The sequence below is a fragment of the Amblyomma mixtum genome, chromosome 3, assembly GCF_055824585.1.
Source record: "Amblyomma mixtum isolate Tamu chromosome 3, ASM5582458v1, whole genome shotgun sequence".
NCBI classification, from domain to species: domain Eukaryota; kingdom Metazoa; phylum Arthropoda; class Arachnida; order Ixodida; family Ixodidae; genus Amblyomma; species Amblyomma mixtum.
The window spans coordinates 434,705,936-434,720,276 of NC_143014.1; the positions used below are offsets into that span (position 1 = coordinate 434,705,936).

General features: G+C 45.2%; 1 protein-coding gene and 1 long non-coding RNA gene across 3 annotated transcripts in view; both read left to right on the forward strand.

Annotated features, from left to right (window-relative positions):
* Positions 1 to 1,512: 1,512 nt before the first annotated feature.
* LOC149358183 (uncharacterized) overlaps positions 1,513 to 14,341 on the forward strand; it is a 60,126-nt gene continuing 47,297 nt past the window's right edge. For both annotated transcript variants that reach the window (XM_089585100.1, XM_089585102.1), the window contains exon 1: positions 1,513 to 2,121. In XM_089585100.1, the coding sequence (XP_089441226.1) occupies positions 2,031 to 2,121 (91 nt within the window). In that variant the 5' untranslated portion in view covers positions 1,513 to 2,030. The remainder of the gene's footprint in view (positions 2,122 to 14,341) is intronic.
* On the forward strand, positions 2,954 to 5,727 carry LOC149358184 (uncharacterized). Its single transcript, XR_016291934.1, has 2 exons — positions 2,954 to 3,071; positions 3,899 to 5,727. It is a non-coding gene; the product is annotated as an uncharacterized LOC149358184 (long non-coding RNA).

The following is a 14,341-nucleotide window of genomic DNA, read 5'->3' on the forward strand; positions in this document are numbered from 1 at the left end:
GGTTCTACCGATACCCTTTTCTCGTAGTGATGGCGCGAGACTTCTCGCTACTAAAGCCTGGCAGAATGCGAAGGCAAGATAACCGCTGGTACTGAAGGGTAACGGAGTGGATCCCAAGAGAAGGCAAGCGTAGCAGGGGGCGCCAGAATGTTAGGTGTGCGGATGAGATTAAGAAGTTTACGGGGATACGGTGGCTGCAGCTGGCGAAGGACAGGTTTAATGGGAGAGACACGTGAGAGGCCTCAGCCCTGCAGTGGGCGTAGTCAGACTGATGATGATTATGCTATCGCGGCATACCTCCAAGGCGGAGCTTAAGTGTCCCCTCCAAATTTCTGCGCAAGCTTCACATCAACACACTTCTCAACCAACACCCAGCTCGCCTGCGCCTCTTTCATTTTTGCTCTCCCCTCTCCCGCCTCAACTGCCTCTCACCCTATTCCAATCTGGTTCACTGCCTCGTTCAGTGACCAGTAGCCTTCCAAACTACCTCTACCCCTACTTTCTGGGGTACCTGGCTGGCCATTGCCGCAGCCGAACACCCTGCATGCATGCTTTTGCCTTCACAGCACGTAAGTAGTGTTAAGTGCAGTCCGTAGTTTATTACTTATTTGCGTTCTATCGTACAGTTATTATTTCGTTGTATGCCGTCTAGTGCTCTGAAATGAACCTAATGCTGTTTGGAGTGCCTCGAGCCGGTTCCTCTGTATTGGCGCTTGGGTACGTTTTTCCTTCAACTTCGCTCCGAAGTGACTAAGAGCACGTCGAAGAAATCGAAGACTCAGCACCGAATACGAATAGGTATGGTGATCTAATGCAGTAAATGCGGTCACGTAGCGATCGGTTCGTCCTTGATATATAATACCTTGAGGACAGTGTAAAAAAATATATAGATAGAGGAGCACGTTCTGGAATGCGACGCAAAAAAAAAGTAAATATAGAGGAACACGTCCTGGAATGCGAGTTTTCCCGCGTCCGTTTACGTCAGCGGCTTCGAATTTGCGTACTACTGCGTCGTCTATCGTTTAGCGCGAAACGCCTACCGGCATCGCTTTCAAGGGCACCTTGAAAACAAAAAACGAGCAAGTAGACGCAAGAGCATAAAAGAGAAGCCGGCGATTTCCGGACATATTACAAGCGGAAGCTCTCGCCGCCATCCGGTGACGTGCGCCGTGTCACTGGGACGAATAACTCCGCTCGCATTTTGCAGCCCTACACGGAGCTGTGGCGTCGTCGGCAAGGTTGTTTTTACGTTAAGGTCGCTAAGCATACACACGTTCGCATCCCAAGAGCGAGACAGACGCACAGGTCCCGACCTTCGCCCGCATGCTTCCAACCACGACGGTCGCGCCTGTTCTCATGCTGCTCTTCTCTCTACCGCCGCCATGACGCAGAACTCTGGCGTGACGTCAGCTGCTACCACCTGCTTCTGTCACGTGATCTCCTCTCCACCAATCCCGCGGCTCAGTTCCGGCGGGCCACTCATCAGCCGAGCCACCAGTTTGTACAGCCGGCATCCGCGCGTCGTCTGCAACAGCGACGCTCCGTAGCAGACGGCGGTTTCAGTGAGCTCTTTGTTTCTGCAACGTCCGCTACTCTGTTATTCGCGCCCGCTGGTCTCTCACTGTCGCCGGAGTTTTTATTGCCGACAGCGAACTTTGTTAGTGCGTTGTAAACACCCGCCTCTGCGCCTTTCTCGGGGCAGAACGGCGTCGTTTTGCACGCCGAAACGACGTTTCCGATTCTGTTCCGGGAGGCTTTGCGCACCAATTACAGCGACAATCGCGCGTATTTCGCCGTAAAATTGCGTGTAGATTGGAACTGTACTGCGACACGGCTGCGTAGAGAGACAGAGAGGGGTAGTTTTAACGGCAAGTGATTTCATTGCCCCGTCATGTGCTCGGTCGTGGTGGTGTGCATCCGTGCTCCTCGCCTCGTCTTGGTCGTCAAGCTCGCTTCATCACATTCCGAGTGTTGACAGCCATCTGCGTGAAGTGATCATCTGGGAACGCCCCGAAGGATCTCTGTCCACCATGATCACCGGACGTCCGGCCAAGACAGCAACCAAGGCAGCGACCAAGGCGGTGACCAAGGTACTGACCAAGGCAGTGACCACGACAGCTTGTAAGTATTCCTGATTTTTTTATTTTCTGAGCGCCGTTTTTTAGCCGCCGTCACTTATAAGCATCACAATCAGCTTTCTACTGGTCGATGCAGGGCAGAGGCTTCCAGCATAGATCTCCAAGTAACCGCGCCCTGCGCCAGCGATGACCATCAAATATACGGGGTGTTTCACCTAAGACTTTACACAATTCTTAAAAATAGGCTTTTTGAGTTATAAGAGCGCTTTTTTCAGCATAGCATTGTCAGCAGTGAAGTACATCAGAATAGAGCTAAAGTGTCGTAGCTAGCAGGCTGATTAACTAATATTGAATAGTTAACTTTTTAACTATTACTGTTACGCTCCTTAATTACTGAGAAGCGTGTAGCCTACCGTGATATCCATATCAGTTTATTTAGAGCTTCGAAAAGGCGGCTACCCTCGGCGCTGTGGCCCAACAATTTTTGGCTATTTCGACGAGTTACGTGCACTGGAGAGGTTGCTTTGCCTGCAAGCTTCTCGAAAGCGCATGTATTTTGGCGCGTTGCGGCCCGAATTTGTTGGGCCACAGCGCCGAGGGTAAACGCCTTCTCAAAATTCCAGTGATGGAAGTGCTGCGCCAATTGCGCCATACTGCGCCAAAAGAAAAATGCTGCTACATGTTGCGCCAAACAGGCATTTTTATTAGTAATTGCGCCGCATCTGCGCCGAAACGGCGCTGCGAAAACGAAGGCAAAAAAACGTCAAGCGTCAAGCCACACAGAAACCGAAAACATGTCTAATATCATCATTATTGAAAATCCAGGGAAGCCTGTTGTAGCCTTGGCCGTAGCCGGGTCAAGCCGCGCCCGCCTCCACGGCGCACGTTGGCAAGCTGTTCGTCGTGTTTCCAGTGTTAGAACACTGTAGTCGTGTTCTTTGTGGGCTGCCTTCAGGTTCGCTACCGGGTACATGGCGCTTTCAACGATCAGAGGTAAGTTTCGAATATTTTTCAGGGTGATTTATGTACCCTTTTGTAAGATCGACACCGCGTTTAAACGTTCTTGAGTTCCTGGCGCAAGTCAGATGGCGATATGACTGAAATTGCGTCACCTTTTCCCGGGCGCGCGTCTCGCCAGTTCTTTCAGTCACGGTAGCGGTGTTTATCGTTATGCGGCTGGAGTCGGCACTGTGCACGCGGAAACGTCCTCAGTCACGACGTTGTTGCGCGACGTCGAAGGCTCGGTACTTCGCTGTTGTTGTCCATCGCGTACTGTGGCAACGCGGTGTTGGCAGCATGAACAGCATAACGAGCACGCTTTGCACCCTGACTCATTTTCCGTTTCTGACCGAAATAACGCAGAGACCTAGACTTTTTCGCACCAGTGGGCACGGAGAACTACTCGACGACATTAGGGTTAGCACGCTTCAGGTGGCAGGCGCGGGCCTTTATTTTAGCCGATCGAAAACAACCGCATTGGTCACTTGGTTTAAATCGCAATAGAATCGCACGTTGCGTATAATTTTTGTACAATTTTTCATGTTGCGTGTTGCTCGCGGTTGCTTAAAAGAAAGTAAAAATAAAAGCGCGGGCTTTCAAACGAGGCCAAATAGGCGCTGACGGAGCGCGTAGTTCGCTAGTAGCAGGCGGCCGAAACAGTGTGACTTCAGATTCAGACATCAGTTTAAAGGTCTTTGGCGCGTATTGGATTGACATGAAGTAAGCTTATATGTGTATATCTATTTGTATTTTACAATCCGAGCCAGCAGTTGTCAATTGTCAGTAGTCTGAAAAAAAAAATTTTTTTTTCATTATTTCAGGGCGGAAAAGCAAGTTTAAGGCCCAGGTGCTAAATGAAGAGGATGCCAATGGTGACTGTATTGCTGTGTGGTGCAGAGCAGGACCAAAAGAGGAGGAGGCCACTTGCATTATCTGCAACAAAGTTATAAACTGCTCACAACATGGCGTAAATGCTGTGAAACGGCATGCTTCTAATAAGCAACACAGAAATGAGCTGGGAGTTTTGAAGAAGCCTGCTGCTGCTCAAGCTCTGTTGACATCATGCCTTCTCGCAAGACCGGATGTATCTGAAGCAGATCGTGTCACATTGGCAGAGACTTACTTTGTTCTTGGTGTGGCTGTTTCTGGGATACCATATTCATGGGGGGACACCGCAACCTCGCTCTTCCCTCTGATGTTTCCAGATTCAAAGGTTGCAAAAGAATTTCAGTGTGGCAGAAAAAAAGTCTCGTATATAGTGTCGGATGGCCTTGGGCCATATTTTAAGAGAGCAGTTGTTGATGAACTTAACAAGGCGGGTGTGTACTACACCATCCAAATCGACGAAACTCCTCTTCCGGAACAACGGTGCCAACAGCTGGACATTGTAGTTAGGTACTTTTCTGAAGTTTGCAAGCAGGTTGTGGTGGAGCACTTGTGTTCATTTCACTTAGGGAGTGCAACCTCAGATGTTTTACTTGCACACGTGAAGGAAGGCATCCAAGACCTTCCTCAAAGGAATATGTTGAGCTTCTACAGTGATGGCCCAAATGTTATGAAGAGTTTGAAAAGAAAGCTTAAGGAAGATGTAAATCCTGCACTGCTAGACACAGGAGAGTGTAGTTTGCACAAAGTTCACAACAGTTTTGCAAAAGGAATTGAAGCGTTTGGCAGTGAAGTGGAATCAACTTTGTTAGATGTGTACTACTACCTGAAAAACTCTGCTGTTCAAAGTGCTGTGCTCAAAACACACCAAAAGTGTCTTGGCCTGCCAGAAAGTGTCTTCCTTCGGCATGTAAATTCACGTTGGCTCACCCTAGGTCCTCTGGTAGGAAAGCTTGTAAAAGCCCTGCTTTCTCTTTCACATGGCAACGCTGATGTGGAGAGGGGTTTTAGTGAAAATCGCCGGATCCTACAGGAGCGCAGCAAACTGTCTATTGAAAGCGTGAATGGATTGCGAGCCATACAGTCATTTGCGAAAAGGTATGACAAGAACGTCTCTACCATTCCAGTCAAACGTGACATGCTCACTGCTGTGAAACAGTCATATAAACGCTACCAAGAAAGACTGACTGCTGAGTGTGAGCCAGCTGCCAAAAGAAGCAAACTTGACCATGGCCAAAATTCAACAAAAGGATGTCAAAAGCAGGACCTGCAAATGGAGATTCAGTCAGCAAAAAAGATGCTTTGCAATGCAGAAGCATTGATTGCAAAAGGAATGAAGGCAAAAACTTTTGATGACATTGAAAGTGGCCAGGAACTACTTAAGAAAGGACAGGAAAGGCTTGCGGGTGCTCTGTGCAAGCTTGAAGCTTCAAAAGAAAAAGTGCGGGCTCGTAGAATGTAACGTGCAGACTATTGTGAAATGTGTTGAGTGACTGACTACTTCAGGCTCGGATTGATTCTGAACTTCTACTTCTTTTGTGGCAAGTGTCATTAGTGACTGTGGTTTCTTCTAGTTCACATCATGTTGCTCCCCTTTTTTGGCTTTGATCTATTTCTGCCACAAGAACTGGTGCTTTAAATATTTAACTTGTTTTATCACACCATCTGTAACTATTCACATTCTTAATTGTCGATTTCTTGTCATTCGTGTTGACTGTTGTGTGAAATGTACAGTGTGTTTCATAATAAATAGCTGTAATTGTCAGTCGCTTCAGTGATGCTTTCAACACGGGAGGTACACTGGCGTAATTTATTCGCCATCTGCTCCAAAAACAACAATGGTTGCTCCAAACTGGTATTTTTTCTGCTCCGAAAACACCAATGGCTGCTCCAAACTGGTATTTTTTCTGCTCCGAAAACACCAATGGCTGCTCCAAACTGGCATTTTTACTGCTCCGAAATCTGCTCCAAAAAGTAAAATGCTGCTTCCATCACTGAAATTCTAAAAACTGATATGCATATTACTTACGAGGCGCTACACGCCTCTCAATATTTAAAGACACTGACAGTAACAGTTAAAAAGTTAACTATCCAATATTATTTTTGCAGCCTGCTAGCTAGGAAGCCTTAGATGTATACTGATGTACTCCACCGCTGACAATGTTTTGCCGAAAAAGCGCTATTGCAACTCAAAAAAGCCTATTTTTAAAAATTGCGTAGTCTTAGGTGCAACACCCTGCATATCCTTACCTCATCGCGCTTACCGACTCTTCCGAACGCGACTGCCATCCGTAACCGCTCTTTAGGCCTAAAAGACTACCAGTTATCTGTTCTGTGTATAACAGTGTGCTTCACTATAATGAATTTCTGTCTGCTTGGATTTCAGCCACGGTGTATCCCTACCTCGCGTTTATTAATATAAGTACCATCACCTGCCTGTGTTAAGTGCAGTGTTTTACGCCGAACGGCTACTCAAAACACTACAGCTCAAATACGTGAAGGCTGATAACTCATTATGTGAGTACACCAACACGCTAATAACGCCTAGAGTGAACACCGTAGATGTTCGGCGCAGCATCCATTGTGACAAGCACTGTGTGTGAGTTATTCCTGAAGAACACAATAGCGGTGCGCAGACTTCCGTCTGTTTCATCAATACGTCGGGCACGAGGCGTACTCCGAGGTGATCGTCGTCTGCTGCTCGCACTATACCCTGCCAAAGGGTTATTCACACTGCAAGCCAGCAGATTTACCTTTTTTTTTTTATTGCTCGTTAACGGTATGTTCTGTTCTCGGTTAGATGTCGTTGAGTACATTGGCGTTGACAGGCTAACAAAGCCCCGACAGAGTCAGTGATCTTAGCACAGAGACCTCCCCCTTAGACAATGTATTTTGTACTTTCGTGCGTTGAAGTTAGTTATTCTATACCATCTGCGCCTCAGCAAGACGGCAAGAAGAATGGATTCAGGCAAGCTTGAAATTCCAGTAATACCGAGGTTTGATGCATCGCGTGCGTTTTTGGTTTGGTTTGGTTTGGTTTATTGGGGTTTGACGTCCCAAAGCGACTCAGGCTATGAGGGACGCTGTAGTGGAGGGCTCCGGAATAATGTCGACCACCCGGGGTTCTTTAACGTGCGCTGACATCGCACAGTACACGGGCCTCTAGAATTTCGCCTCCGTCGAAATTCTACCGCCGCGGCCGGGATCGAACCCGCGTCTTTCGGGTCAGCAGCCGAGCGCCGTAACCACTGAGCCACCACAGCAGTTTTAGAAGTGTTTCATATTACCATGCTTCGCTTGGAGTTGGATGATCGTCTAACATTGGCGGAGGATTCCTGCTTTCCGTTTTTATGGGGGGAAAAACATCGCGTCCGCGAATACTGGGAGAAAACTTGCACTACTGAAGCAGTATACACGCCACATTTTTGCTTGCGAATGGAAGCGTCCATTCCTTACACCGACATCGGTGGCAGTCTTGAGGGCAACAGTGAGCATTCAAATAGGAAGCTGGAAAACGTGATGTCTACGAAACTTATGCGAGGCTTATATACACGCATAAAATTGGAGAAGACACTTAAGCTCCGCCTTAAGAGTGTGACAAGATAGCGTAATGTGTTGATTCCCATATACGCAGGTCATTCTCCCCTTTAGATTAATGGACCCCTGGGAGTCCTCATACCCCTCCTGGCGCAGTGGTGCAGAGGTTGAGGGATGCGCCACTGCCCTGCGATGGCAGGTGCTCCCAGCAGTGGGCCTTGTGCGGCCCAGGTTGCTCTTCCCGAGCAATCAGTCATTGATTTAACTGCCACCTGCCACGGTGGCTACTAGTTTGCTCACAGTACGGTGGGCAGGTTGTGATGACGTCGCAAGGTCGCGTGACGTAGGTGACATAGGTTGCTCTCTGGAGACCACCTGCCAGAGTCATGCTCGTGATTTTTTGCTCGCAACGCCGACGCCGTTAAATCGTGACACCAATCACTATCTGGTGAATTTTATCACAGTGCCACGTGAAGATTTCATTCTTTACGGGAGGTGTAAGACGCCAAGAAATCTTACCCCATTCTTATTATTACTTGAAATGTAAATCTGGCAAAAAAGGGGGTAACCTGAGTCAAAAATGAAACAGCTGTACGCATATGAGCTCTGCGCAGCAACCACCATTTTTTTAGTAGCTTCGCTTTACCGCGCAGTCATGTGCCACACAAAGTATCTCGGAACTTTGCTGCTAGAAACGCCTTGATGTGCCTAGACGATAGCGCTCGTCATGCCAAGAACATTAGGCGGCAGCCGTCAGTTTTCTTCCAAGGCTGCCGAGGCATGCAAAGAAATGCTTCAAAGAAGCGAGAACCCTATGTACAGAGTCCTTGTTCTCGTAATTTTAACCTCGGTCCTGTTGCAATGCTTGCTTCATGTAGCATGAATAATAGCTGCTGATTTGGGGAGCTTGCGGCTAGAGACAGCGCCACAGGTACGAAGAGAGGGAGAGGGTTTTTTCGTTTTTTTTTTATAACCTTGGCATTTGAAAGAAAGACGGAATAAAAAAGAAATAAAGAAGGAAATAAAGAAATAAAGGGAAAACACGAAAGAAGGAAAGAAATAAAGAAAGAAAGAAAGAAAGAAAGAAATAAATAAATAAAGAAAGAAAGAAAGAAAGAAAGAAGGAAAGAAAGAAAGAAGAACATGACGCCATAAAGAAGGGAAGGAAGAGAAAGGAAGAAAGTGAGAAATAAAGAAAGGAAGAAGAAAATAAAGAAACAAAGAAAGGAAGAAAGAAAGAAAGAAAGAAGGAAAGAACGTGACGCCATAAAGAAGCGAAGAAAGAAAAATTAAGAAAGTGAGAAATAAAGAAAGGAAGAAGAAAATAAAGAAAGCAAGCAAGAAAGAAAGTGAGAAAGAATGGAAGAAGGAAAGAACGAGACGCAATAAAGAAAGAAAGAAATAAATAAAGAAAGGAAGAAAGAAAGGAAGAAGGAAAGAGAAAGAAAGAAAGAAAGGAAGAAGGAAAGAAAGAAAGAAAGAAGGAAAGAAAGAAAGAGAGAAAGAAAGAAAGAAAGAAAGAAAGAAAGAAAGAAAGAAAGAAAGAAAGAAAGAAAGAAAGAAAGAAAGAAAGAAAGAAAGAAAGAAAGAAAGAAAGAAAGAAGCCATTTACTCAAGAGGAAAGTCCCTCATACAGCTCTCGTGGCGAAGGCATGAAAAAAAGGTTTACAGCTTGCCCCACACGTTGGCAACAGCAGCTATGGGCAGGTAAGGGCCTAAACCCCATGCGCGACTCATGGCTGCGCAAGGTGCGGACCACGCCATCCGTGCGACACCCCCTGCGTGCGCAGGAAACGGCGGCAACAGGTGGTTCGGCGCGTCGGTTGCCTAGAGCTCAGCCAGAGAATGGTTCGACATTTTCGTCGTTACAAAAACCCTCCCTTCGACGTAACAGCGATAATATGACCCTCACGAGGAAAGCCGAGAGGTGCTTTTATTTATTTGTTCTTTTTCGACACTGAACTATTTCAGCTCGCTCTGTCACCTCCAATCCACCTGGGCGCGGCGCCGATGCTCTCGTGTTGCCCTTACATAAATTTGTTTAGACAGCTCTTTAGACTGTCCATAGACTTCAGTCTATAAACTCTACAGACTCTCTATAGACAAAGTCTAGAGAACAGTCTATAGGCAATATAAAGGCTATAGACAGTCTGTAGACAATCTATAGATTTATAGCCATACACTTTTAGTAGACTTTTGTCTGTAGACTATGAATAGACAGAAAGAAATATCTATAGCACGGCAATAGTCTATATAAGAAGTTCATAGACTGTCTATAGACCATTTTTATAAGGGTACGGGCAAAATTAAGCTGTTAAACTAGGCCGGGGAGCAAAAATACTTTGGGGAGCTAATAAAGTGCACCTGGGATGACTTTTATAAATGAAGGCTATTAGGTTGTTTTGACAATCTTCAGCAATTGACGCGTTTTTGTTTGTGAACGTGTGCGTGCATATATGCGTGCATTGTTGGCTTTCTTGGCGTAATAGTCGTAACTGAGAACTCTCGCACTTGGTCATCGTCCAAATGGGGATGTGACGTGTGTGTGCTACATCCCGGTTTGGGTCACTTTCCTTGATTGGGGGCGGGAGCGTTCTATACCGCACGATTATAGTCATATCAAAGGAAGTTTTGATGCACTGAACCATATGAGCAAGAGAGAGAGTTTAGCTGAACGACCTGTTATTGCATTCAACAGCACTAGTAAGAAGAATGAGAGGAACAAGCAAGCACCACAAACAGCTCTCCTGCCAACGTCCCTCCGTGCTTCGTCTTCTGACTGGTACTCTTACCTACGAAGATAGAAGCGAGGTTTATACGCATTCGTAGTGCAAGATTCATATGTTTGCTTTAAATGTTAAAGGTACTCTGAGGACTCATCGAAGTTGGCGTCACTGATCGGTAGAAGACAAAGATTCAAAATTCACTAAAAATGGAGCTTTTACAACGTGTAAAACGAAAAAAGTTAAATGCAGGTGTCGCCATCATCGGCTGATTTCGCAAGTAACCTGCGATGCGCCGACAGTTTTTTGAACGGATCCCAAAGGCTATGCTACACCTTCGTTCACTTCCAAACAGTGATCACTGAGTCCTTCTCGGTGTAGACGTCAGGAGCTGGGATCGAGTTGAGGGGAATTTTTTTAAACGCAATACTCAGGAACAGATGCGTCGTTTTCTGTCGGAAAAACGTCAAGATCCCCAAAAAGAACGATAAAATCGATTTTTACTATGAACAAAGGTTTAATGGAGCTTTCCTCACTGTACCCATGAAATGAGATTTCTCAGATCTCAAAGTTTTGGGCACAAGTTACGAAGACTGATTCGCGTACCCACAGGCTATACGGTACGAAACTGCTACTCTAAATAGGTCAGTACCTGTCACATTCATTAAAAGAATCAGGCGTAAACATTTAACACAATTTACGTTTAATTGTGACACATTTAGGTATTCTTACTTCCGGCAAGCAGTTTGGGAACGGAACGCACTAACAAATGATAGCCAGCAGCCCGTCACTAAATGAATTTTTATCAATAAGTACAGCTCATCCTTCTTGACCCTTGCCATGTATTATTTCCTGTAGCAATTTCATTAACGTATTTTTTTATTTTTCAATATTTGCCAGAAACACCTGCTTTATTTCGCAATTTACCTTCTGTGATTGTGTCACTGCACCTTTTTATTCTATACATGAATGCTGCCTAGAATGTAGTGTCGCCTTGGCACTCGAAATTCTGCCTTCTTTTGTGACGGTAATATGTCTTTTCTTAATCTGGTTTTAAGTTCTTGCGCTTGCATTTGTATATTCCTGTATTTTTTGCGCGTCAATGTCGCTCTTTCCTGTAACAGCCACTGACGAGGCTAACAACATAATCTAAAGAAATAAACAAACAATCGTTTAATAAGGACACTATATCATTGAACAGTGTGGGTAATTCCACAACAATGACTGAAAGTAGCAGAGGCTGCTCGATATCTCCTGTATGCAGTAAGAGAAAAAGTTGTAAACCATGAGCAGGCCCCTGCGTTTTAATGGAAAAGTATTTCTAGGCTATGTCAGCGGGTTCGTGTCACAAAAACGTGCAAGCAAAATGTGTTCGCAAAACGTGTCCGCAGCAGTTGTGACATTCTCAGAAGAGGTAGCATCAAACGAGGGGTTGTAATCGAAAGAGGATGATGTGAGGATGCTGCGCAAAACAAATTATGTCGATAGGATGATTGGTTAATTAATTAGAGCCAAGAATGTCGAAAAACATCGAAATAGCACGGACGTTTATATAGCGAGTAGACGGGAAAACAGCCGTGGACGGCAAATTAGTGTAAAAATAGGCAAATGAGTGAAAATAAAGTTTGAAATGATTTGAAATGTATTTGATAAGTGATAATTAATGGAACAAAAAGTTTCATTAACATAGATTAATTAGTTAACTAATTGTCAGCAAAAACCATAGGACGGTTGAATAGGCTGGACGGGGATATAGTAAGTGGGCGGGAAAGCAACCACGGCGCCAAATTTGAAAAATCAAGATGGTTGCTTGACATAAAAGAAGGTATAATCAGAGTTGATGAATCGATCTTTAATTAAAGTATAAAGTAATTACGCTAATTCAATAGTTAAATTGACAAACAAAAAGAAAATGATAAAGAGAGGCAACGAGTGCCGAGGAGGCGTCAATGTTTTCGCATTCTCCCAGTGCGGGTCGCCGCAGTCATCTCTAATTTTTCACGTTAGGACTTAAGAGCTGTACGTGACAACCCTGGCGTCGCACTCCCTAGGTGGATGTCGGCTTCTTTCACCTTCTCTCTAACAATGACGTCAGAGCAGTCTGCTGTTCTACGAATTCAGGATCCGCGACCGGATTTTATGGCTAACCAGGGGCAGGTTGCACTTCATCGATTGACGTCAGCACGGGGCGCTGTTTTTCATTGGGAAGCAAAAAGCAAATCACTGTTTATCCCAAGGCCGAGGCAGCTAAAAAAAAATTACCTAGGGCCTTAGAAGCACTATTATCAGTGTTTTTGTGAACCGAAATATGGGCGGACGTGGAATATATTTTACTATCCTTAACTACGAAGAGGGATCCAAGGTGCACGCTTGAACCAGTATACGGCGTTCCCAGTGTCCCACAGCGCTCCATTAGCGGTCGTGGAGTTGTAGTGTTTCAGTATTAATGGTTCACTGAAGAGGAATCTAGACTCGTCTTTTCGCAGCGGGAACTCGATCTGCTCGTTCCGAGCATTCTTAGAAACTTCGAATTATTGCCCTGTGCGGCCGATTTCCCTAATTGAAATCGAATTGACGTCAGGTTCCTGCTTTTTATTTATTTTTTTCAATTCCCCGCAGACGGAAAGAGGAGTCGACCAACGCATAGGGAGTGCCTTTCAGGCAGTCACGTGGCGACTTTGTTTTCGCCTTTATTTTCTTTTTCTTTTTAGGTTTCAGTGAATAAATAGATCTAGACAGAGACTACATAGCCGAAAATTAGGTCCAGGGAAATAAAAATACGCGTGGACTCTTTTCTTTCGCCGATCACTACGTATCACTCCGCCAACGGCAGAGCGGCAAGCCGCCACGGGACTGGCTGGAAAGTTCGTCGACTCCTCCCACCACCTGCGGGGAATTCAAAAAGAAGAAAGGCGGGAGCCAGGACGTTTAATCGGATTTCAAATTATGAAAATCGGCCACAGAGGGCAATAATTCGAAGTTTCTAAGAACGCTCGGAACGTGTAGATCGAGTTCCGGCGGTGAAAAATACGAGTTCAGATTCCTCTTCAGTGCACCTTTAAGGGTTCGCCAGTTCGCACTATATTGTCCAAAGAACTGTCTTGCACCCTAGCTAACGCTTCATACTATGTGGAGCGATTTGAAAGCCACTTTAGACGTAACGAAGTGGACCAAACGGCTCATGCTGTCCTGAAAACTTCACCTTAGCGCATCCATCCTCAGTCTTCCGATTCAGTCGGCATGCAACCAATCACGTTTACGTTCGACTTCAGGCTGCAGTTTATTTCTAATTCTGATGGCGCGTTATTCAAGTCTGCTTAGATAAAGAAAAGTAAAAACAAATACTCTAGTAAAAAGTGGAAGGGTTAACGTAGTTAAGCCGAGCAGAAATGCGAAAGCGTCTGTTTAAGCCTGGCTGGCTCATGATTTAGGTTTGCTGGTTCGTCGGAACGTCTGGCGACGATATTGGAGCCAGGTCAAGCTCTTGTCGAGGTTAAGCTGATATGATCTGTTGATCTGATAAGCTCATTCATAGACGTTAGGATACAAAAAAAGGCGCATAGACGCAGCTCTTTACCTGTTTCTCACATTCACTTACGTCTCATTGATGGTGTTTTGTTCCTTCGTTGCAGCAAGAAACTAAGACACATGCACTCCCAATACCCCCAGTTCGTACACAAAGCGCAGGTAGGCATGCAGGACGCGAAACTGAAAACTGGAATTCTGTTTTTGGGAAAGGAAATGGCGCAGCAATTGTCTCACATATCAGTGGGCACCCGATCCGCGCTGTAAGCGGAGAGAGGAGGGTGGGAGTGAAAGAAAGAAGGAAGGAAGGAAGAAAAGAAAGAAAGGAAGAAAGAATGAAAGAAAGAAAGAAAGGAAGAATGAATGAAAGAAAGAAAGAAAGAAATGAAGAAAGAAGGAAAGAGAAAGAAAGAAAGAAAGAAGGAAAGAAAGAAAGAAAGAAAGAAAGAAAGAAAAAAGAAAGAAAGAAAGAAAGAAAGAAAGAAAGAAAGAAAGAAAGAAAGAAAGAAAGAAAGAGAGAAAGAAAGAAAGAAAGAAAGAAAGAAAGAAAGAAAGAAAGAAAGAAAGAAAGAAAGAAAGAAAGAAATGGAGTGG